This window comes from Hydra vulgaris, chromosome 10, assembly GCF_038396675.1.
Source record: "Hydra vulgaris chromosome 10, alternate assembly HydraT2T_AEP".
NCBI classification, from domain to species: Eukaryota; Metazoa; Cnidaria; class Hydrozoa; order Anthoathecata; family Hydridae; genus Hydra; species Hydra vulgaris.
In genome coordinates this window covers 31,053,892-31,080,802 of record NC_088929.1, presented here as the reverse complement: position 1 = coordinate 31,080,802, position 26,911 = coordinate 31,053,892, and the positions used below count along the sequence as shown (strand labels likewise).

Sequence of the window (26,911 nt, the reverse complement as noted above, 5' to 3'; positions counted from 1 at the left end):
TTTGCACATAAACGTTCATAATTTTAAATTATTAATTTGAAAAACATGTTTTTTCTACGGGCGCCATCTCCTAAAAATAACTTTTTTTAGTGAAAACATACACTCCTTCCTTGTTTATTTATAATTTGTGAAATTATAATGTAAGGTATAATCATATTTTCAAATAGAAATCAAATTTCAACTTCATAAGTTGAAATTTGAATTCTATTTTTACAGAATAAACTAGAAACTTAGATTAAAAATGATTTTTTAAATATAGTACAATTCAATAAATTAATGTAAGAATTTAATTAGTGCATTATTTCATTCATTTCAGTAAAGAAATATAAGAATATTTGACTTTTTCCTTTATTTTAGAAAAAACTAAAAAATGAAGAGAACATATGAAAGCGGAGCTCAAAAACGTAAGAAAAAAGCTGAAAAAGATGAGGAAGTCAAAAAACTACCAAAGCTTGATCAGATTTTCATTAAAGTAAATGAAAATGCTACTGGATTGGAAACAAATAATTTGTCAGCAATCACTGAAACATCAACTCTAGCTTGTTGTGAATCATCTCCAATAAGTGCAATAACTTTAAATGATCTGAGTGCTCAAATTAATAGACAGAGTGATGCCGGACTATGGACTGATTTCTCTAAGGAGGATGTTGAATTATGGATTCAAAAGAGGCCTGAAGTCTGTCAGAATATAAATGACACATTTTTGGCTTCGAAAACGTCGTATGCAGAAAACGATCGCTATTGTTCAAAAAACCTTTTCACAAGCAAAAAAGCCAATGGTGAAAAATTTAAACGAGAATGGTTAATATATTCATCATCGCTAGGTAGTGTGTTTTGCTTTGTGTGCAATCTGTTTAGAGTTTCTCAGTTCGCCCTAGCAACGCATGGATTTAGAGACTGGAAGAATTTGTTTTCATCGTTAAAAAGTCATGAAAATTCATCCGAACATAGAGAAGCTTTGATGAAGTATTTAAAGCGTAAAAATAATTATAGTGTAAAAGTTCAGCTGAACTCTGAAATCAGAAAGGAACGAAATTACTAGCAACAAGTTTTGAAACGAATAGTAGCAATGATTTGTACTTTAATAGAAAAAAACTTGGCTTTCAGAGGATCCAACGAAAGTTTTGGCAAAGAATCCAATCGCAATTTTATAGGATTACTGGAGCTTATTTCGAAGTTTGACCCTTTTCTATCTGAACATGTGGAAAGTTATGGAAATGTTGGATCTGGAAAAACTAATTACTTGTCAAAGACTGTTTGTGACGAACTCGTTGCACTGATGGCCAAGAAAGTTTTACAGTCGATTAGCAACGAAGTAAAAAATTCAAAATATTATGGTTTATCCGTTGATTCTACACCAGACATTAGTCACAAAGATCAGCTTTGTATTATCTTGAGATATGTTGATGATACAACATTTGAACCAGTTGAAAGATTTATCAATTTTGTGCAAGTTGAGGATCACTCGTGAGAAATTAGCTGAAGTAACCATCAATTTTTTGGATTCAACTCTCAGCTTGGATATATCCAACTGTAGATCACAATCATATGACAACGCGCCAAACATGTCTGGAAAATATAAAGGTATGAAGACGAAAATTTTGAATATCAATAAGTTGGCCACCTTTTTGCCGTGTGCTGGATATTCATTGAATTTAGTGGGTTCATCTGATGTTGATTGTTGTATAGAGTCAATTAACTTTTTTGGAATAGTTCAACAAATATATAACTTTTTTTTGTCACCAACCAAACGATGGGCTGTTCTAGAGAAATTTTCGGATAGGTCTGTTAAATCTTTGTCTAAAACCCGATGGAGTGCTCGTGCAGACTCTGTGAATACAATTTATCGTAACTACGAAGACATAGAAGATTCCTTGAATGAAATTGCTGAAGATTCAAGTTTTGACTCGAATTCGAGAGCGGAGACACATAATCTGATTGGAAAGATGGACGAATTTGAATTTGCATTACAAACAGTTTTTTGGAACACCGTCCTGAGTCGAATAAACTTAGTTTCAAAATGTCTAAAAGATTCAAAAATTACCCTTGACACTTGTTCAAATTTATACTCATCTCTTGGTGATTTTTTTGATAAATTAGTTGGCGATTATAATGTCATTGAAGCAGAAGCGAAAAAGTTGCTTCCAGACACCGACTACACAATCAAAAGGCAACAAACAAACAAAAGATTTCCAGATGAATCTCAATCACCACAAACCAAATTGACTCTTAAAGTAACATTTCAAACAAATATATTTGAGAAAAGTTTGAAAATACACAGTGTAAACTTAAAAGAACGGGCTAAAGCTTATCAATATATTTTCGCACTACTTGGATTTTTGACAAATTTAAACATATTACATGAGGGTTTAAAAACTAACGTCCAAAAAATTATAGAGCAATACAGTGAAGACATCGATGAAGCTTTGTATAATGAACTAATTTATTTACATAAGTATATATAGTTAACCTGCAAAAGTGAAGATTTACCTATAAGCCATTTATCATTATATAAAATTATTAAAGAAAAAAAATTGTGTTTCCAAATACCGAAACAATTTTAAAAATCTATTTATGTTTGATGCTCACTAACTGTTCTGGAGAACGAAGTTTTTCAAAGTTAGGACACAAAAAATTATTTAAGATCAACTATGATACAAAATACATTAAATAGTTTTTCATTGCTATCAAGTAATGTAGATTTGATGAAAAAAATTAATTTTGACGAATTGATTGAAGAATTTGCTAAGGAAAAGTGTAGAAAAAAGTTAATGTAAAATTTGAAAATATGACATATTTTCACATACCGAAGTCCTTTTTTTAAATTTGATTGAGTGTCAATATTTGAAGTTGCTTTTAAAAGTACATTTTTGATTCTTGAATAAAGGATTAATATATCATTTTAAAATTTGAATCTGCCTAGGGCCCCAAATGGGGTAAATCCGGGCCTGGAAGTAAATATATTTTAAATATAAATACTATTTATGTAAAAGTATTGAGAGGAAACTAGAATACTTGTAAATTAATAACATAAGCTAAGCTTATGTTATAAAAATTGTTTGTATTATTCATAAATAGTAAAATATTATATTTAGTTGAAAAATGTTTATTCATTTTTTTGAAATGTACTAAATTGAAACTACAAGTTCTCGATATGCTTAACAATTTTTATTTCATATTTAAGATGAGGAAAATAAAAATAACAAATATATTTATAAAAACATAAAAAACAAAAATAATGAAAGCATATTAACACTAGAAGGAACGTTTGAGTTGTTTTATACTAACAGAGCTCAATAAACAATTAATACAGCAGTTGTACAGGGTGATTTAATCAAAAGTATAAACTTTAAAATTGAATAAAAATTGTAGATCAAATCGGATTATTAAGTCCGATACACCATTTTAAAGATAAATCAAAAGGAAATTGAGTGATAAGAATTTATTTTTTATTTTTTATCAATATGACCTCTATTTTTTTCAATTAATAAATGACATCTTTTTGTAAAATTCAAAAACGTTGATTCCAAAGCCGAAGTGTTTATTTTTTGGATTTCTCTCGTGATGTTCTCTTTTAAATCATCCAAAGTCTTCGGTAATGGCTTATAAACTTCAGACTTAAGATAACCCCATAAGAAATAATCACATGGATTGAAGTCTGGTGATCGTGGAGGCCATTGTTGCTTGGTAATGAATTTCTCCCCAAATTTACTTTGTAACCACTCTTGAACCATATTAGCCGTATGCGGAGTAGCCCCATCTTGTTGAAAGTAGTATTTTTTGTGACTCTCAACTATATAGTGCTTAGGCCAGAAAAAAATTTTAAGCATATCCAGGTAATTGTGCTGATTTACCGTTCCTTCGAAAAAGTAGGGTCCGTAGATTTTTCGGCAGGAAATGGCACACCAAACCAAAACTTTCGCATCGTGCAACGGTTTCTCTATCCAATCCTCAGGTCTCTCATTCAGCCACATTCTGTTATTTTGCTTGTTGATCGACTCAGTAAGGTAAAAATAGGCTCCATCTGTAGTGATCAACCATTTGTGAACATCCTTTTCCAAGTCCAGCCACCATTGAGCAAAAATGACCCGTTTTTCATAATCAAGTGGCAATAGTTCATGAGCACTCTGGTATTTATACGGTTTGAGTTGTAAATCTTTGAGAAGAATATCACGGCAAAGGCTGTATGAAATTTCAACATCAACTGAGGCTTTTCTGATCGACAATGTAGGATCTTCGAAGAAGAGTACTTTCAGCTTACTTACGTTCTTCAACTCGACCAATTTTTCTGTTAAAAATATGCGTTTTTGAATATCGTATCTCATGGCTATGCTGTTATTTTAATTTTTTTGAAATTATTAACATTAAATTTCCTTTTTAATGAGCTTTAAAATGTACTATCGCATGTAATGTATTTGCAATCAAAAAATTAATTATGTTAATTTAAAGTTTATACTTTTGATTAAATCACCCTGTATAATTTTGGGCTACTAAATAAAATCTCTAAATATTAAAACATTTACATAACTTGAATATAACCTCATTTTAGTGTTGTCAAAAAAAATATTTTTTCGTTTAAATAAAACCCTGATTACTGTCTACCATACAGTTATATTATAAACCTTCAGGCATACTGCAGAGGATAGTTAAGAATTGAAACGTACATATGTTTAAAAAAAAAACATGATCATATAACTAATATTTTTAGTAAACCTATTAGTAATAGGTTTACCTTGTTAAACAATGTAACATTGTTTGTAAACAGTATAACAATGTAACATTGTTTGTAAACAGTATAACAATGTAACATTGTTTGTAAACAGTATAACAATGTAACATTGTTTGTAAACAGTATAACAATGTAACATTTTGAAAACATTTAATATATAAGAGAATATAAGAATATATAAGAATAAAAATAGCGCTTTATGACATTTTTAATGTTTGTATTTTTTTTATATTTTGAACAATAAAAAAACATTGGATGCTGTTTTTATGATTCAAAATATATATCAAAAATACAAACATTAAAAATCCCATAAAAGGTATTTTTATACATATATAATATAATATAAATCAAATGCTGTTTTCTTGTTTTACCAAGAAAAATGAGTCTAACGACAGTAGATGTTAGACTATAACAGCCGTTTTTCATTAAAACGTTTTAGTTGGTTTTTAAAATCATTTACAGAAGTTGCATTAATAACATCTTGATCTAGGATATTCCAAGCTTCTTCAACATGGTTAATGAAGAAATTATGCCTAGAATGTGAGTTTCTTACATTCTACATTATATTGTCTACTTAATTTCTGATCGTGCCCTCTAGTATTAGTTATTCTTTCAGGTTTGTTATGCCAGTTTATTTTATCTATATTGTTTTGAAATCTAAACATCTGAATTAGATCACCTTGCAACCTTCTATCAACCAATTCCGAAAGTTGCATATTTTGTAACCTATGTTCATAATTAATACCTTTTGGGAAACAAATTTTAGTTGCTCGTTATTGGACTTCTATAAGATTAATATCTTTAGCATAGTATGGTTTCCATATTTGAAATGCATACTCTAAGTGAGGTCGCACGAGTGATATGTTAAATAGTTTCATAGTATTTTTGTCGATATAGTTGAACGCGTGTTTTATTAACCCCAACATACTATTAGCTTTGTTAACAATATACTCAATATGATGTTCCCATTTTGAATCATTTGTGATATATACACCTAAGTCTCGTTCTAACGATGTCTCTTTATGATATTTTCTAGAGGTTCCTAATTCTTCAATATTGCATTCTATTTATTTTTTGGGTTATCATAACCTATGTGCATTGTTTTGCATTTATCACTATTAAAGCTTAATAGCCATTTAGTCAACCATTCGAAGAGATAATCCAAGTCATCTTGAAGGGAATTATTATGCGAATTTTTATCATTTTTATCTATTTTTGCTATCACTTTTGTCTCATCTGCATATAGTTTAGCTTTGTTATTTAAACCCTGTGTTAAGTCATTGATGAAAATTACAAAAAGTAAAGGACCAAGAACTGATCCTTGTGGTACTCCACTTTTTACAGTTTCCCATTCTGATACATATTTCCTTAGAATTACTCTTTGTTTTCTGTTATTCAAAAACGACACACACCAATTAAGTAATAACCCCTTTATATCACTTGACTCCAATTTGAGAATTAATCTTCTATGTGCAACCGAGTCAAAAGCTTTTGCGAAATCTAAAAAGGCAATATCAGCACAGATACCTTTTTCTTTAAGATCAGTAAGCATATCTAAGGTTTCTAGCAGGTTTGTAATGCAGCTTTTTGTTTTTATAAAACCATGTCGACCTTTGGTTATTAAATTGTTATTAACAAGGTGTTTCATTATTGTATCTCTGACAAAACTTTCCATTAGCTTGCATACTATTGAGGTTAAAGGGATGGGTCTGTAATTATCAGCCTTTAGGCGATTTCCTTTTTTAAACAACGGTGTAATGTTTGCGACAAGACAAAGTTCTGGTAGTGTTCCCAACTCTAGCGATCAATTGAAAATAATGCATAACGGTTTGCTAAGACTTTCTGCACAATTATTTAGGACTAATGCGTGAACTTTGTCACTTCCTGGAGATTTGTTTACATTAAGTTTAGATAATCTGTTTGCTATATCAGTTTGAAAAAAGGAATCGGACAAATTGAATTTGTTACACTTTCACATAATGGAATAACTTTAAGATTTTCATCTGTAAATACAGAACAGAAGAACCTGTTTAAATAGTTTGCTATAAACTGTACATCATTAGATAACTCGTTTTTATCGGTAATAAGTGACCTTATGTGGTCCTTAACTGTAAGTTTACTATTGATATAGGCATAAATTTGTTTTGGGTTTTGTTTTGATTCTACCGCAATTTTCTTTTCGTATGCTTTTATGCTATTTTTAACTAGATTTTTTACTCTTTTTTTTTTTCTTTATACTTTTGATTTAGTTCTTTATTTTTAAAATCTGATATTTTGTAACGATACCAAAGGTTTCTCTTCAGTCTCATTTTGTGCTTAAGTTGTGCATTCATCCATAAAGATCTTTTATTGCTTCTGATATTTATTGTGTTCGATTTTAATTTAGGTATACATTCATCGCAACCCTTTTCGTAAATATTATTGAACTTTAAATAACTTTGATTGACGCCTAAATTTTTGAATTTCTCGCTCCAATTATGTTTATTCAAAAACTCTGTGAATTTTATATAATTTCCTTTTCTAAATAGTAGCTTTGTGGTTTCAATTGAATTTTCTATATCCATTTGATCATTTGGCATGGTGTTGAAGTTAAAATTCAGAACTTGATGACCTTTTTGGGTGTCACCTAAAGTCTCTGTGTGAACTAAACTTGATATTCGAAATGGGTTTGCTGTTAAAATTAGATCTAGAAGATTTGTATAATCATTTAACTTTAGCTGAAATGTTGGATTTATTGCGTTATATGTTGCGTTAAGTAAGTTTCTTGAATACAATCGATAAATAAAGACTCTTTCGGTCCAATACTAAGACTTTGAGACTCGTTATTCCATTTGCAATTTAAAGATGGAAAATTAAAATTGCCACAAATCAAAACATTAGTGTATTTTTTGTTCTTAATAAAATATTCATAACCTCTTTTGATAGAATTAGTTAAAAGACAACAGTTTTCAAGATCATTGTTTCCTGGTCTCTATATACAACCACATAAAATCAATTTACCACATACTTTAATAGAACACCAAATTTGTTCAACTTCTTTGTTATTGAGCACATTGTCTTTTATTTCAAAAGCGCTTATTTTATCTGAAGTAAATATGCAAACACCACCTCCTCTATTTTTCTCACGATCTCTTCTGTAAAGATTATAACCTGGTACATTTGTTATTGATAGATTATTCCACCATGTTTCTGTTATAAAAATAAGTTCTAGCTTTTTTACTTTTATTTCAACAATAAGTTCAGTTAATTTGTCTCTTTCTAGCGATGTTGCATTTGTATATAAACATTTTAAATAACTGGGTTTACTTGAAATACTCAAATTATGAGTTGTCTGAACGTTTATGGTATTGAATTTACTTTGAGATTGAACCCTCTCACTGTTTATATTATAAATTAAATTTACTTGAACTAAATCATTGTTTGATGAGTTAATTGGGTTTTTAACACTTTTTCGTAGCTATCTTCTTATTTTTATCCCTTTATCCTTTCAGATACCAAATCAGATAAAAATCTTCTCTCTCATTGTTTTCATTATTTTTTTCTCTACATTTTTGTCTTTTGCTTTTTTTAATATTGAATTTCTTTCAAATTTATCTTTTAGTATAACTATAAACGGGGCTTGTTTGTCACTGTTTGATTTTAACTTTATAATACTTTGTATGCTTACTTTAACTTTCAATTTGTCAATAACTTTTTCAATAGTCTTTTTGTCGTCTACTTTAGCTTTGCGTCTACTTTTTCTTCTTTGTCTTCATTGTCTGAAGCTTTTATTCCAAATATTACAATGTTATTTTCTCTTTTTTCTCGTTTCTTCGTTTTGCTTACAACAGTATTTATTAAGAGCATTTGTTCAGGAGATTTCTTTACTTTATCTGCCCATGTTATGTTTGCGTAAGTAGGTGCTGATTTATTATTTTCTAATTCTTCAACTCGTTTCATTAATTTTTTATTATCATTGTTGAGTTTTTCGATCAAACTTCTCAACTTTTTTAGTATCTGCTCCTGTTGTGCTTTGTAATTGTTAAATTCTGTGACTTGAACACTTACTATTTTCTTTAAGCTCGAAAAGTTTGCTCGGTTATTTGTTGTTACTTATTAAACACAACAAAGATTTAATTTCAATATCCAAATGTTTAAGATATGTAAAACTTTGTTTCTTTTTTTAGTATATTTGTTTCTTATTTTTAATATATTAAAAGATTTTATTTGTTGTTGTTTGTTTTGTTTCGACTTAAAAAACGTCTGCCATTTTTAAAGCGGCAAAATCAACAAAAATATATATATATATATTTTTTTTGTATATATTTATATATATATATATTTTTTTTGTATATATATATATATATATATATATATTTATATATATATATATATATATATATATATATATATATATATATATATATATATATATATATATATATAAATTAGGGGTGTCCACTATGCAAAAAATTTTCAAAACCACCCAAATTGAATTTTTTCCCATCTAGTGTTTGTGTATAATGTAAAAAATTTTTTTATCCAACTTTAATAACTATTATAGAGCCCCCTCAGAGCCCCTAAAGACAAGCCCCAATTTCCTGTTTAAAACAGTATCTTTTTTAGTTAAAACACAGAGAAATAATTATTGTGAATCTCATTTTTCAAGTATTTAGAAATTAAATCACAGAAATCAAGCCAAACAAAAGCAGCTTGCATAATATATGTTAAATTATCCAGTTTAACCAAGCTAGTACTGCATTTTTGGTTAACAGTTATAGTCAAAGTATCGGACGGAACCCCAAAACTAAATTAAGACTGTCTATCTGAATGCTATTAATGTTGTTTCATTGTCCAAGAGTTTTTTTTTGTTAAAATCAAGATATTGCTGCCTGTGGTTTTCAACGCCCTGCAGCAACCATTCTCTTTGTTCTGGATCACTGGTTATGATGGTGGCAAATTCTGAAATCAGTTTAACTCCTCTTTCTGCGGTATCATTTACAACTGTTACCGTACAAACAAATTTTTCAGCTTCTTTGTATCCTGGTTGCTCTGTCCACTGTTCAATTGGTTTAGCAAGCCAATCTGTATTGATGCCAGGAATGCTGAACAATAAGTGAGATTCAGGTCCCAGAAGATTTGAGAAACCTGTTTGACAAGTGATTTGACGAAAAACTGGCTTTAACAAGACGAAAATTTTCGGGTACTGGAATTTCCAAGAGTTTGGCTGCCATATCTTTTTTCACAGTGGAACTAACATGTTTGCTGAAGAAAGCAAATAGAACTACCTCTTCTGTCAAATACCATCGGTGATTGGTTATTTTAGTAAGAATGACATCAGCAACTTCCTTGTCTATTTCTTTGTAGTCCATTATGTCGTGGATGAATTGCAGGTCATTCATAGGTGCATCAGCACCAATGCTAGCTTATGCTAGCTTTTGTCCAAGCTGGTGTGTGGAAAAGAGAAAGATATCTGTTTATTCTAAAAAGTTTGGTCGTCATCCTCTGATCATAAGGCAATTGTTTAGAAAACATGAACATTTTGTTCGCATAAATGTTACATGCCATCCACCGAGCTTGGTGGATAGCTCCTGGTTTAAGAAAGTGTACACCCTGTGGTGGAGTTTGCCCAAAGATGATCAGTGTGTTCTCAGCACATTCACGATAGTCATCTCTTGGAAATGTTGTAGCATCTTCCTTAGCAAGTTGATCTGTCAAATGCTGTATGGTCTGTTTTTTGAGGTTTTGCAACCAGGTGCCTTCAACAGCTAAAGTTTCGATTGGCAACTGTTTATCCAATGCTGGCCAAGCAGTTTTAAATTGAGCAAAGAATTTATTCTCTGGACCAAAAATGTTTCCTAATAATTTCTTCCAAACTGCTCCGACAAAGATTTCAAAAATGTGATGTCGACAGGCAAGATAGAGAAGTTTTCGACCTAAGTTTTCTTCAATCAATTTAGCAGCACCATTGTGGATGCCACTATTACTGGCAGTGGTATCAAATACCAATGCCACAACATTGTCGCTTAGATCCCAACCCTCTAGGAGATCCAATGTTGCATTTGATTGAGTCTCTCCTTTCGAATCAACGAGAACGGGAACACCAAGCAATTTTCCCTCACTGTATTGTGGAGCACCCGACACAAGCACAGCTAACTGTTCATGTTTCACAACTAGTATGTCTTTTAGCAATTTTCCGTCCCAGTGAAGGGCACCAAACTGGGGTGGGTTGAGCCTCACATTATCTATAACACTCTCAGCAATCCTCTGTCGATTTAACATTCTACTTCGACGAGATGTCAATCTGGAGATATCAAAATTGTCCAAGTTTCCATTAGCAGCTTTAATTACAGCAGACACAATCATAGTTGTTTTATTATCAGACAATTTCAGCCTGTCTGCTGCAGAAGTGATTTCCTCGCATTGCATAATTCTTTTGGGGAGGTGAAGAGTAATAAATTCAAGTCCCACCCTAAACCGATATCTACTTCAGCAACAGCAATATTTTCATTAATATTCTGTTCTTCGTCATTAACTTCCATGTCCTCATCATCCTGATCATCTTGTCTACCTTCTTTTTCTACTCTTTCTTTTTCTTCATCTCTAAGTATGATTTTCCGATTATATCTGACTTCTTTCATTTTTGCTTTAATCTCAAAGATTTTGTCATGCCCGTCCATGGTCGCCTTTCTGTCTTTTTTTTTATCTAAATAGAATGCAACATCATCATCTTTCTTTTGGGCAGTCAGTAGCCTGGATTTCACGATTTCCTGTATGGCATCAGGTGATCCAATATCAAAAAGACTATCCAACTTGGCCAAGAAGTTAACACGTTTTCCGCCAGCATCACTTTCGCGATTCTTGTTCTTCAACCAGCTGTTTCACTCATTCCAGAGACACATAATATCTAACACCGAATTTTGTCTTGTCTTTGTCTTGATGCGTGCCATGTTCCAGAAAGTTACAACAGCGTCGATTACTATATAGCCAATTTCTTGATTTGTTACATGAGACACACAACAATTCTTCTACTTTTTTATATTCCATTGGCACTTTTCAACTCATCCTTACTTTACTTTACTAGTTATAACAACACGTGTCTTTGATTTTACTTTACCTGTTCCTTGGTTACTGCAATCAAAAACTATTGATATCTTCAACATTTTGCACTAGTGTATTGCGATATTACTACCGAACTATTGAAGTATCAAAAAACACCGAACTATCGGTAGTAATGATATTGTAAGTGCGATATCAAAAAACTCAATTTCAATATCGAGTGTTTGAAAGTGAAAACATTTTATCCAAAAATGAAAATTGTTCCTATCACTACCGAAGTCCCTTTTGCCATTACCGAACTCAATATCAAAAAAAAAAAAAAAATTGGTAATAGTAATAATACGAATTTTTTGAAATAAATTTAATTAAAAATATTTTGTCCTAAATTATAAAACTTCAGAGCATAATAATTTTACCTGAACATTTGATATTTTATTAAATTAAATTATGTAAATTTAATTTAAAATACTTCTCCAGTAAAATTTAAAAAAAAATTGAACTATACAGTACAATCTCTCTAATTTGAATCTCCTTAATTCAAAAACTTCCATAATTCGAATAAATGTCACCGTAAAAATGCGTTTAAGAAAAATCAACTTTCTATAATTCGAAAATCTCTCTGATTCGAACTTTTATTTTTCCTCATAAAATTCGAATTAGAGAGATTTTACTTTAAGGATACTAGGGACACTTCCTGTTACTTTATGTGAGCGTGAGAGGAGTTTTTCAGTTATGCGTCGGTTAAAAAAAAACTAAACTACAAGAACAACAATGTCAGAAAATCGACTTAATGGTTTGGCATTAATGTACATCCATCAAGAAATTGTTCCTTGTATTGATTATGTTAATAACAGATTTTCTATAAAAAATCAACAACTTGATTTCAATGATTAGTGTTTTTGCTGCTTATTCTAACACACTCCAACTACATTATATCGAGATATTCTTGTCGATTATCACCGCTCTACATATAACAGCTAACAAATAGGCATGGAAACCCCTGGAAAGGCCAAGACATCAATGATATCCTTAACAAGACAGGTTATTTGTAACCCTATACTTTTGTTTGGGATTAGCTATATGATTAGTAGTCATAGTTCAGGCAAATACTGACCTTTTCTTTCTGACATTGACAATCTCTTTCTATCATTTTCTAATTTTGCAACAAAATAAAAAAAAAACAATAAAAATAATTTTAAATAAATTTTCTCTCAATCAACCTAATAATATTTTTAAGTTTTTGTGCCATTAAATCCAGTTTTTTACTGTAACTATTCAAAAACCGTTAGCTTTTTTTTCATTTGATCAAAAATGATCTCCTTTCTTGTTTATAAGGTTTAACTTAGTTTAACTTTTTTTTTAAATCTTGTAATATAAAAATATATATATAACCTTCTATTTGACAATGCTTATAAATCTGTTTGTATTTGTGTCTTTCTCTTTTCTGTTATTATTTTTTCTTTTTTCGAATGTCCATGTCTGGAATAAAATATATACCTAGGCATGCTGATGAGCCCTGATATTGGGCAAAACAATCATTTATTGTTTTATATTTTTTATTGTAATGTGTTAACCCAAAATGGTAAAGAATCTACAGCTCTATACTCTTTTAATAAGAAACACTTTTTGTTAAAAAAAGTAAGGAAATATGGATAAAATTGTGAAGTGCAAATTCTATTTTTTAGGCATGCTTGCTGAAAAAGTCATTAAACCTGTAAATCACCCCACCTTAATACAGGGTTCCTACTCCTCCTTAAAAACCTTAAATATCCTTAAAAAATAAAAACCTCCTTAAATGTCCTTGAATAACCTATAAAAAGTAAAATTTTTTAACATTATTTTTTTTTAATCATCTAGGAAATTTTATTAAAGTGAATGGATTTATGAAGAAAATAATAAGCTCTTTGATAGTTTGCAAACCTATATTTTTATTATATATATGTTTATATTTATATATGTGTATAAATAAAGTAATATACTCATTTATAATAATTTCTCTGTTTATATTTAAAATTTATTTAAAAAATAAAATTCTGTGTTAAATGTGATCGTTTTCTACTTTTTCTTTTAAAAAGTTGTCATTCGCGACTAAATCTCTTTAAATATTAGGAAAATATCTCCTTAAAATCCTTACTTTTAGCCTCAGTTTTATTAGTGGGAACCCTGTAATAGTTGGTCTGATTTGATCAATCAAATCGAAAAATTGTCCCCTTCCTCCTTTACTACATAGCCCGAATCCACCCTTGCTTTAGCTCCCCCCCCCCTCTTTTTTTTATTTTATACATTGGCCTACGAGTTGAGTACAACTTGGCGTAAGGCACTTTTTTTTTTTTTAACTGGGTAAATTAAAAACCTGCGTCCGCCTCTGGTCATCTAGTTTATATAATATCAGTGCACAAAGGGTACAAAAAAAACTTTGTAAAAATGAAAAAATGATTCCCACAATCTTTTAGGCACTATCCAGCTAAGAAAATGTGAAAGTTTCAAAAAATTTGAATCGTCCAAAAAAAAGTTATCACGTTCTGAAATTTTACCTTATAAAATGGCTTAGAAAGGCCAAAAAAAAATTTCTGGATTATTTTATTCTTATTTCTTTATAAAAATATATTTTCTTTCACTATTAGTAGCTATGTTTAGAAACTTAATTTAAAAATTAAACTTTAACAAATAGGTTTTTTTTAAAAATACTGGTCTCATTCTGTTTCTCTCATCTGTCCACAAGTAGGAACTGCAATTTATCTTCATGCATTATTTATAATAAACAAAATTTAGTTTTAAAACATGTCAAATCCTTTTGCGAAATATCTTTAGAAAATATTGTCAGAAAACTAATTGCTAAACCTAAAGAAAGCTGTTGTTGCAAAAGCTAATGTGCTAAACCTAAAGAAAGCTGTTGTTGCCAACAACAAATTCCGGCGAGTTCTCCGTGGTGGAAAAGTGAAGAAACATGTGAAGAAAACCTCCGAAATTCAATTAGATCATTTTAAGGACGTTTTCAACAAGACAAATCAGTTAAAGCAAGCTTCGGACATCTATCAGTTGAAGAGAATGAAACGAAAGAGCAGAAACAGAGCTTTAAACAATGCGCATATTGTCAAATCTTTTGAGCAAAAAGCCGCAAACAAATTTTCGGAAGGGCCTGAAAAGGAGTGCAAAATTATCGAACATGAGAATGGCAAAATTCTTTCGCAATAAAAAAGTTTGAAAGACCGATTTTGTCAAAAAGAATGCTCGAAAAAGCAAGGAAAGATCTTGAGCAAATGATTAGCTTCAAAGAGAATATAGCTGGAGGTTTTTTGCTGGATGAAGTTGACAAAGTTTTATTCGAGAGAATTTCTCGCTAAGAGCTGAACGACCGAGAGAGTATACAAGTTTTGCTTTCTGTTAAAAAAGGGAATGGAAGAGTAACAGCAACTGTTGCTTTTATATTTTGCGACAAACCGTCATCGTACTATAATGCTCTGCCCATTCAGTGCTGGACCGGATCGGATACTTACGCTTTTCGGAAAGATCACAAGCGTAATACGAAAATCATAACCGTAAATCCAGCATAAATTCAGCACTTAATACGAAACCCTAATTTATGCTAGATTTACGGTTTATCTAGGCTGTGATATATCTTATCTTACGACTAATTATGGACTCAGTTGTAGTGTGATTTATCCATACTTCTTCTGCCATAAACCATTTTAAAAGGGAAGTCAAAGTTCCCCTGATTTGATTGATTTTACAAAGTATCCAGCTCGGGATGAAACTTTTGAAGTTTTTGTTAAAAATCGAAAACTTGTTGCGAGGAAAAGCCCATTGATTGATGTCCCAAAGGAGTTAATTGTTCCTCCAATTCTACATTGCAAAATAAAAATTGGGAATGTGTTATTTGAAAAGTTCCAAGATTTTTTTTTTTTTTTTTTATTATTTCAGTTTACAAGGTCAGTCGTTATACAATAGAATAAACTATTAAAATACTTTTACAAATATATAAATATAGCAGACTAACAATATAAACTAGGTTTCCGAAAGAAGATCACAAGGATCTTGTCATCGGGACCTTATAAAATATAATGAAATATATAGTTTTTTACATCTTTTTTAATATTTACAATATTTTATTTACAATAATTGTGAAGTGCAAGGTATTATGAAGAATACATATATATTAATCTTTTACACGAGTTAAACTGTAAATAATATAAACTAGCAAAATATTGTAAACAATATAAAATACAAAACGTGAGAAAAAAATAAGAAAAAAAAAGTTCTCAAGTTAAGTTAAAATAACAAGAAATTAAATTTTTTCAAGTGAAATAACATTTTACATTTTAAAGACTGGAGGAGATAGATTGTTTTTCCACATTTAAACAAAACATAAAGTTTTCAAGACGTTGAGTTCATATATATTTAAAATTCTCATTTCAATAAAGTAAGGTTTACAATGAGAAAAACGATCAGCAAAGTTAATTATGCGAATTGCCCGTTTCTGACAGCGATAAAGACGTTATAGTTTACTTTTTTCAGTACTTCCCCAGGCAATATTTGCATAGTTTAAGTAACAATGAATAAATGAGAAATAGAGTTGTCTTAAATTTGTCTTATTGAGATAATTTCGAGCTTTGTATAAAACTCCAATGTTTTTAGAGACTTTAAAGCATTTATAATTAATGTGTTGATTCCAAGTAATGTTCTCATCGAGATAAACACCTAGAAATTTGGTGACGGGATCTCTTTTAATTTCAATATTGTCAATAAAGATTTGAGGCAAGTTTGAGGGTAAGAAATAGTTTTTCTTAAGCGAATGAAAAGTATCCATTTAATTTTTTCGGTGTTTTGTGTTAGTTTATTAGATTTGAACCAGTGGGATAAATGTTCAAGTTCTTTATTTGCTGTAGCAAAAAGCTCGTTAATCACTCTTAGAGACAAATAAATTAATATCATTTGCGAACATGATGCTCATCAGATTAGTTGCTTTATTTAGAACGTTTACGTAGATTAAAAAAAAGAGTGGTCCAAGGATTGCATCTTGTGGAACCCCGCATGTTATATTTAGACAATTGTTTTGATAGCTGTCATTACCAATAACAAATTGTTCTATTCGATAGTAACTTTTGAACCACCTTAACACTTGTTTATTTATTCCATAGTATTTCAGCCTTTCAAGTAAAATGTGATGGTTGACCGTATCGAAAGCTTTCGATAGGTCAATAAAAATACCTAAAGTATATTTTGATTGTTCAAAAGATTTTGAGATTTCATTTACAAATTGGATGATGGCATGCTCCGTTGAGGTATCCTTTTTAAAACCAAACTGATTAGCGTATAGTAAGTTATTTTTGTCAAGATGTTTGTATACTCTGTTACGCATAATTCTTTCAAAAACTTTCGAAAATATAGAAAGCACAGAGATGGGGCAATAAGATAACGAGAAAGATTCGAAACTCTTTTAAGAAATAGTGCAAAGATGGAACCTTAACGTGGATAGGAGGGCTGAGGATATTGTCTACTCGAAATTTCATGGGAATGATGTTAAGAGATTGTGTGAATCTCTTCCCGATTTCGCCACAATTCCACTCTAAACAAATATTTGCAGTATTGAGAGATATTGATAAGTGGTCGAAAGCTGTTTCTACGACAAAAGTAAATATTTCTTCTAAGAAAGCTGCTGTAATCGCATGCAAAGAGGTTCATTCTGCTTCTAGAGATTGTTGTTTGACAGCTACCCTAGCCACTGGTCTTGAAACGGTTGGCGGTTTTGGACCAAGCCCTTTGATTCACATGATGGTGATGCATCTCGGATTTATTGTGCACAAAAATAAGTTTATCGGAGCAGGATCTGAAGAAGGAATAGAAAGTTTTCACAGTAAATTATCGAACGAAATGACTTGGCATAAGTTGTCCGGAGAAAATCGGTTGATGAATGCCCTAAAATGGATGTGTATTAATGTTTTGTTATCGGATTCCGGTCTAATTTTGTAATATTTTTGACAATCGATTTCGATGTTTCTTTATGATGTAGTTGATAAACTTGTTGTTTAAATTACAGCGGCATCTCTGTTTTGAAACATACAAAAAATTCAGATACTCACTCCTATTCAACTTAGTAACACATCGTGTTATATATATATTTCAGCTACTTTCGAGATAATCCAGAAAAACTCTTTTCTGGCCTTTCTAAGCCATTTTATAAGGTCTTTATAATTTCAGAACGTGTTAACTTCTTTTTGGACGATCAAAATTATTTGAAACTTTTACATTTTCTTAGCTGGTAGTGCCTAAAAGATTGTGGGAATCATCTTTTCTTATTACGAAATTTATTTTTACATTTCCTTTACTAGGAAATTGGCTTTTATATCTAAATCATTGCCTTATAGGGGGCATGGGTCGCAATATTTAAGTGTCGATGTTCTTCACCTTTCATTTTTAAGTTAACTTTAACTCTCTATATATTACAAAGAAAAGTAATCATTACTTCTCTTTGTAATATTAATATTTGAGAATATAAATTAAGTTACAAAAGTGTAATTTTATTTTGCGTCGCCTTTTTGACAAATTCGACATAATAAATTTAAGAAAATGCTTCGTAAATTTTATGACTCGACCGTACTGCTCTTTTATGTATTTATAACCTATATAAAGTATTATTAAAAATAAATCACAACAAAATGGAAGGAAAGACAAATTTATGAATTTAATGCTTTAAACTTGAGTCAAGAGCTACTTTATATTCAATTTTTAGCTTATCAGTTTTAATATTTAAATATTTGTATATACATTTAGTTAAAATTAAGTTCTTATATCTTTACGAGTTACAAAGCACAATAAAGAATGCGTATATATATATACTATAGTTCAGCTATTGTAGATTGTACTAAAAATCTTGGTAAAATTTTTGCTGTACATCCTCAATACAATTCTTAAAAATATCTCAAGTAATAAACTATTATTTTTAAAAATGCTCACAACACAAATCATGAGCCAAACATTGAAGTTTTGCAGCTGTAAATATGGATTGGGAATTATTAGAATTTAAATTTTCAGGGTTTTGATTTTATAAAATTTATTTGAAGCATTTTTAAAAATAATTGGTTTACGTAACCACAAGCTAAAGATCTTTTTAAGCTCACCAATCTGAAAAGACTATTGAGTAACTTTACACGGTTTGCTCATCCATTTTACTTTCAAAGTTATGCTGCTGTAAAAATGTATATGAATTGTCAAATAATTTAAATTTTTATGTTCAATTGATTAGAAAAATAATTTAACCCGATTTAAAAAGAAGAATGGCAACTTGTCCAATATAAAAATATATGAAATGTTTGGTTTCATGTGTAACATATGAACCGAAATTTCTTCCAACAATACAGTGCCAAGTAGGGTTGTATTTTTTATCAAACTCTTTCTTAATAAAAGCTGCAATATCTTTTTCTATATTAAATTTTTCCATAGCATTTGTGGCACATTCTATTGCATCTTGTTGCATATCTTCCGACATATCAGCATTTTTGACAACAGCTTTGCGATCAGTCATCTAAAGTACAAAAAAGATGAAAACTATTTACAAGTCGAATTACACTTAGGATGCAACATATTAATGTTTTATAAATATATATACCATATCAATTTTTTAATATTTTTTCAATGATATGAAAATATATGTAAGGCACTTAATAAAATAGACAGTTTTCAGCATTCTTTTAGCTTTAAGCTAAGCAAGATTGTTTGCTTTAAAGATGTTTAATCTTATTTTTTTTATAATTTGCTTAACATTGAACCTACTATACATTGTTTTAAAAGGCACTTTTATTTTTTAAAAGCCTCTGGGTGAAATCTCAAGCTATATCTGCAGATATAGCAATTTTTTTATATCTGCAGATATAGCAATTTTTTTAAATCTGCAGATATGTTAATTTTGTTATATGCAGAAATAGCAAAAACGGTAATTCAAATCAGAATTATTAACATGATAATTAGTCAATAAAATATCCAATCCTGAGTACGTAATTTATAATAGATATATAATCACGCACACCTAATAGTAATGATAGCAAAAAAATTAATGCATACCTTTAATTAAATTCTCTTTAGCGTTATCGTGTTACCACGGGAAAATCTTGCTAACCTCTAATAAAGCTTAATTACAATGTTTATATCTAAAACAACGATTTTTAAAGTAATGAAGACATCAATATAAGAAACAATAAATGATTGGTTGTTACAACAAACCGTTTTAGCAGTCCGTATCAACCCACAAGCCATTGCGAAAAAACTCTTGTTTCTTGGAAATGACTTTAAAAAATCGGACTGATAGAATCAACTATACAGTTTTTATCAATGATATATTATATATAATATATATGTTGTGGTGCCTTATTATCTTAGCATCATGTTCTTCTGTCTTTCTACCTAGCGGGGTGGAAAGGCAAAAGCGCATGTAAAATTCTCCAAAAAAGAAGGTCACCAACATTATATATTAGTTAAAAATATATATTAGTTAAAATTATTAATTAATTAATTTATTATAGAGTAGAGCGGGGATAGTCGAGCATAGGAGTAAGTTTTGCAATTAAAATCTCAAAAACTATCACATGACAAAACATCTAATGAATGAAAGCTAGAGAATTAGAATGTTAACACAATGCGCAAGTAAAGATTGCTGAAAAGCAAAAAAAAAAAAAAAATTCACTATTTTTTTTTTGTTCTTAATTACATTTTAAACAACATGTCGTTATAAAATATAAAGTTTACAAGATTACAAGATAAAAATAATAAGTAAAAATCAATAAAAAATTTACAAAATAAGATTGATAAAAAAATAAAAGAACGCGGGGATTCGTCGAAGACCGTTAGGTCTTGTCGTCGAGAACCGCTAACACAAACGTGATAATTTCTCGTAATATTCGTAAAAGATAAAAAAGATAATTACAAATTTTTTTCTTTACAAAAAAATTTGTTGAAATTAATAAATTCTGATGTATATACTATATATCCAATTTTAAAAAATTGCATAAAAATCTTAGTATATATATAAATTTTAAAAGTTTTTTGATAAATAGAAGGTTAAAAGGGGATATACAAATATATATATATATATATATATATATATATATATATATATATATATATATATATATATATATATATCTGGCCCGTAGCAATCGGGTGGGCAGCAGGGGCATTTGCCCCCGCCCCCAATAATTTTTCTAATAAATATTTTTGAAGTTAGTTTTTTAGAAAAAAAGCAAACGATTACAAATTCAGAAATAAAAGAAAAAAAGGATAGAGAGGAACTTATTTGTTATCCGTATTTTTGGCGTAAATTCCTTTGAAAAAATTTTTTGACCTACTACTATTTGACCTATCCAGTAGTATTACCCCCCTCCCCCAATATAATTTTTGTTCCTACGGGCCTATATATATATATATATATATATATATATATATATATATATATATATATATATATATATATATATATATATATATATATATATATATATATATATATATATATATGTATATTAAAAGTATATTACCAAATCATTAGATGTAAAAATTAATTCTTTAAGTTTTCGTTTAAATGAGTTGTAGTTACATTGTTCAATACAAACTTGAAAAAAAAATTTTTAAACTTTTTTATTCCATAAAAATAGTCCGTGAAAAGAAATGCAAAACTTTCTATAGTTTGTTTGAAAATATGGCTGCTTAATAAAATTATCAGTGCGTAGAATTTATTTATTTTTATCTTTTGACAATTACAAGTTATGAAAAGAAACCGGGGAAGAATTGATTTTACATAAAAACATAAAACATAGTAAACATTAAGTTGATATATATTTAGTGCATTCATTTATCTTAATAGAGGTTTTGGATGGGTAAAACGTTCACTAAAATTTATTAAACGTGCTATGTGCTTCTGATGAAGATAAAGAGGTTCAAGTTTGCTTTTGTTGGTACAAGCCCATGCAATATTTGCATAGTTAATATGGCTATGAATAAAAGAGAAATATAATTGAGTTAGAATTTTCTTTTTCAAAAAGTTTCTTACCTTATATAAAATTCCTATACTTTTTGAAGTTTTGTTGCTCAAATTTTCAATGTGAATTTTCCAAGTAAGGTTATCATCAACATAAACACCTTAAATTTTGTAACATTTGTTTATTTCGACATTATCAACAAAAAGGGATGGCATTATTTCTTCGATGTTTATAAATTTTTATAACTGCCATCAGTTAAGTGTTGATATTTTTCCAATTTGTCGGAATTTGAATTAAAATTAGCCGTTTTTTCTAAGTCTTACTGTTCTCTTTAAAACCTAACTAATGTGTCACCTAGTTTAGTAGGGCTAAGTTAAGCAGCTTCGAAAAAAGTAAATTACACTGAACTATAAATAACTTTGATAAGAAATAACTTAGCGGTACATTGATTATATATATTTTTACAATTAGTAATATTTATATATTGGACTTCAATGTTCAAGATGTTTGTATAAAATAATATTTTTATATTGTTATGAAACTTTCTTACTATTTAATTTTTTCTATTCTCTTAGTTACGTGATTAAAGTGTGCAAGATAAAAAGTTTATAACTTATACACACACTTACGGTAAGCGAAAGTTTTATTGATGATTCACCCAAGTTTCGTACCATACCTATTCATTGATTGCTCAACTTACCTCACACTGAAAGTGAAAAAAAAAACTGAAAGAGAAAAAAAATGTTTTTTTTTTAATAAATATACTATTAAAAGAAAGAAATGTTGTTAAAAGAGAACAAAAAAAGTTTTGCATCGGTAACAAGTGCAAACGTTAAAATATAAACACATAAAATTTACATAATAAAAAAAATTGTGTAAATAACAACAAATCTAATGTGTTCAACACGTTGGATTTGTTTAAAGAGCAATGTTAAATTGTAATAATTTTATCCGTGATTCAAACCCCACCTCTGGGCAAGTTTTGCGACATCGGTTAGGAAGGAGGCATGAACTTCCAATTAAATGCTCTTTCGCGGTGCTCTGTGATAAGACTGTAAAGACTTCTTGGGGCATCTAAATAAAAAAAATTAAAAATCAAAATGAATTACTTGTTCTAGCGTTTTAAAACCTAGTTGAGGCAACACAAATCTCATGAACCATTTAAAATTCAAGCATCCTAGTATACTGAAAAATTTAAGTCGGCAAACTCTTGATAATTCAAGTGCAAATAAAAAATGTAACAATTAAATTACATTTACATACAACCGCTATTAAAGCAAGAGTTTATTTACAAGCACTTGTTAAAAAAAACTTATGAAACAAAATTATTTTCCTCATATTTGCACGATGAGATTATTAATTTCAAAAAATACATATTTCAAAAAATTTTAAAATTTCACATACTATGAGCTGTAGTTTCAAAGTAATTTGACTTTGTAGCATAGACGCCCATACAATTTCTTCAAGAAAAAAAATTGTATGGGCGTTTTTGTTAAAAGCGTAAAAGGGCACCAAAGTATTGCCTAAAGTTAGCGATACATTATCAAAATTTAATTTACAATTAAAAATCAAAGGAAAATACTTATAGTTAAAAAAGAGAATAGGTCATTAACAAAAAAATGGGAGAGTTCGATTGCTCTTCTCCCTCTCCTCCCTCTCCTCCCGTAAGTTTTTTTAAGAAATCAAATAAATAATTTTTTAAAGAAAAAATCGCAAAGAATAACATTTTTTTAATCGTTTTAAATTTTATTTTATTTTCCAGATAAAATTATTCGGTTCATTATCAATTTTTAATTCTAATCATTATTTACTTCATCATCTATATTGAAGTTTTCATAAGATTGATATATATGGTTCTTCTAAACTGATACTTGCCTCAGAAACGTAAGATCCATGGTTCAAACCCCACCTCTGGGCAAGTTCTGCGACATCAGTTGGAAAGGAGGCGTGAACTTCCTATTAAATGCTCTTCCGCGGTGCCCTGTGATAAAATCGTAAGGGTTTCTTGGGACATCTGGAAAAAAAAAAAATGTTATCATTATTTCGTAAGACTAATTTTAATTGCTACTGTTAGATACATAACCTATTGTAATCGGCTAATAGTTTCGAATGCTGTTAAGATATAAGTTGTTAAGAGATAAGTTGTTTTTTGTTTAAGAGAAAAATGGTTAAATAAATTAAACAATATCTGTTTTTCTTTTGGAAATTTATAATAATTAGTAGTAAATAATATAATATAACCTGTTATAAATAAATGTAAACAAAAATAAAGTTGATATTTTCAACCAATCAAATGTTTATTTATAAAATCAGTTTCTGTTATGAAGATATGTGTGCATTTACATAGTTAGAGCAAGTTTAAATTGGTTTGAGTCTTGCCCAAAAACCTTTATATTGCTGTTATTTTTTAAAAGCTACAGTTTGAAAACAAACAATTTAATTATATATTTTGGGAAAATGTTTTATATTTAACGAAAGTTTCATTTTCAATTTTTATCAAAAGAAACGCAATTTAGTTGATCCAACACTTTTTTTATTGTTAGACTAATAAGGCTTTACAGTTAGTTGTTTGCTGACATCATATTTACTAATGGGTAATGACATATTGGATCAACGTTGGCATCGTGCAGCTTCACTTTAATGGCATTGGGGTTTTCAATCCTGGATTTTTATTAGTCAAAGGGTCAAACTAGCATGTCAATAGTACATTAACTTCGACCCAACTAACTCAAAATGCAATTGACTTACCGATAAAGCATTTATTTTGAAGCTTATTACATATAGGTTGTTTACAAAGATATTGAGGTTTTAGTTTTCATTTTAATAGTTATGCAACCTGCTTATGAGACAAGTAATTCTTCCCAAGCTTAAGGTACAGTGAATTAACCCTTTTTTGACTGATGGGCGCAAAAAAGTGTTAATGAAACTTCTTTTGCTTTTTTCCCTTTAACATGTGTATTATTATTGTTTCAAAATAAAAAGTTTAAATGGTAAGAAATAAAGAGTTTAAGTTTTTTATACAATTTTATACTTTAATTATGTGAAATGTACAATGCAATATTGTTTTTGCATTTCATTGCAAAACGGCTGCTTCCCTAAGAAATGTTTCCGTTATAAAATAGTAGAAAAAATTTCAGCAACTCGTTTTAACTAAAAAAAGGTCGTACATCTATGTCGGTTACTTTCATTTCAGGTTACACTGGTACACAGCTGGTACACGGCTATTAGCCAGATAAACTTTGATAAAGCGCATTCTTCCAATTTTTTTATCTTAATTTATTTATGAAATATGTTCTTTTTAAACACCGATTCTAAACTTGTGCGTCTTTGAGGTCCACAAACTGGGGTATTGGTTATGTAAACTGGATTTATATACACACCCAATGAACACAGTCGTCAATAAGACGTCTATACAACATTTTTTAGAGCCACAAATCCGTAGGATCTCTTAAAGACAATAAATGAACTTTTTATGCACACTAGACTCTTTTATCTAACTTTAACTCCGGCGTTGAACGTTTTTTTACGTTAGAAAAGTCAGCTCTACAATGAATAGCCAAACTCAAATATGAAAAGACACACACTGCAGTGTTTAAATAGACCAGCATACTTAAATATTTCAAATTTAAGCATCCATAGTGCAATGGTCAAGATAAGAAAGAATAGGTATGAGTTTTCCTTAAAAAAAACTCAATGTAGTAGTATGCATGTAGCAAGTACGACAAAAATTTCAATATTAATGTGATCAAAATAAATATTTCTTTATTTTGTCTTGATTCTCAGGCATTATGCCAAAAGCTTTAAAAGAATTCAGTCGTCAGACTTCAAATTAAAATCCAACAAAACTAGGTTGTTCTTAGGTGGAGATTTTCAGTTCATTGATGTCTGATTTGGGAATTGTTTAGTAGATAAAACGATCAAAACATTCAGTATTAATATTAAAGTTTTTGTCATACATTACACGAGAGTATTTTGGAATGCAATCTAAACAGTTGTTGCAATTTGTAATTTCTTTATCTAAAATTACATTTAAATAATTTAGCGATTAGGACTACTAAATAAATATAAATTTCTATATGTGTTTAGTATTTTTAACAAATTACAATCAACTCTTTTTAAGAGAAAACCTCTTTCTGATGCTGAAAAAAGTGAGCTTTTAAGTTATAAAAATATATTTGCTTCAGAGTTCTATGCTCGTTTTCCCATGAAAAGTATCACTCGAAATATGCACGAGCTCATTTTTAATGTACCACTTTTTTTTAAACAACATAAAGCTATTAGATTGTTGAGTGAAGAGAAGGGAGAGTATTTGCACAACTGCTTAAATAAGGAACTAAGAGCTTTATCCAGTTAGAAATCAGGAGCTGAAGCTCCGTCTTATTTTAAAATTCTTTGAATTGCACAGCAAAGCTGATTGGAAACTTCAAGCAGCTAAAGTAAGAAAACGTGTTGTGTGTTCTGAGCAAGGAAAAAATGGTTTTTTTTATAAAAAGCCTATTTCTAGTTTGTTGTCATCAAATTTAATTTGAATATAAATAATTGTTAAAAATAGAATTTTTAAATACAAAAAAAAAAAATAAAAAAAAATAAAAGTAAATTATTTAAATAAATAAATAAAATAATATAATTATATAAGTAAAAATAAAAAGTTTAAAAAAAAAAGTAAATTTATGAGATTCAAACTGTTATTATTGTTTCAGTGTAAAAAAGCGCTTGTCCCACATGGGTTTCTTGTAGATTTCCATGAATCCCACATGGAACCCAAATGGAACCCATGTAGGACAAACATCTTTTTTACAGAAATTTTCGTTAGGTGAATCAATGGAATAGCGCATTAGTATTTATTTATTAGATTATTTATTTATTTATTAGATAATAAGCAGCTAATCTTTTTATAAAATAAAATTATCTGTAGTATTTTAAAAGTTACATAAGTTTTAGTGGTACCCGCGTAGTTAAACCTTTCAAAAACAAAAACAAAAAAACAAGAAGCCGTATGTCCTCCATAAAACATCCGTAAAATGTGCATTAAAATGAAAAAATCATGCAAAATTGAAGTTAACCTCTTCTAGTTTTTAAAAAACTAGTCGGTACATATTTCTAAAAAAAAAAAAAAGCAAAACATGTTCATACCATGTAGCTCTTAAAAAATCTTCAAAAATTGTGGCACAAAAAT

At 29.3% G+C, this 26,911-nt stretch overlaps 1 protein-coding gene across 1 annotated transcript; it reads left to right on the top strand.

Moving 5' to 3' along the window:
- Positions 1-370: 370 nt before the first annotated feature.
- On the top strand, positions 371-1,042 carry LOC136086274 (zinc finger MYM-type protein 5-like). Its single transcript, XM_065808565.1, has one exon. The coding sequence runs from the start codon at positions 371-373 to the stop codon at positions 1,040-1,042; it is 672 nt and encodes a 223-aa protein (XP_065664637.1).
- Positions 1,043-26,911: the final 25,869 nt, after the last annotated feature.

Excerpts from the sequence above, each read along its gene's own strand:
- LOC136086274 (XM_065808565.1), top strand. The coding sequence starts at position 371 with ATGAAGAGAACATATGAAAGCGGAGCTCAAAAACGTAAGAAAAAAGCT.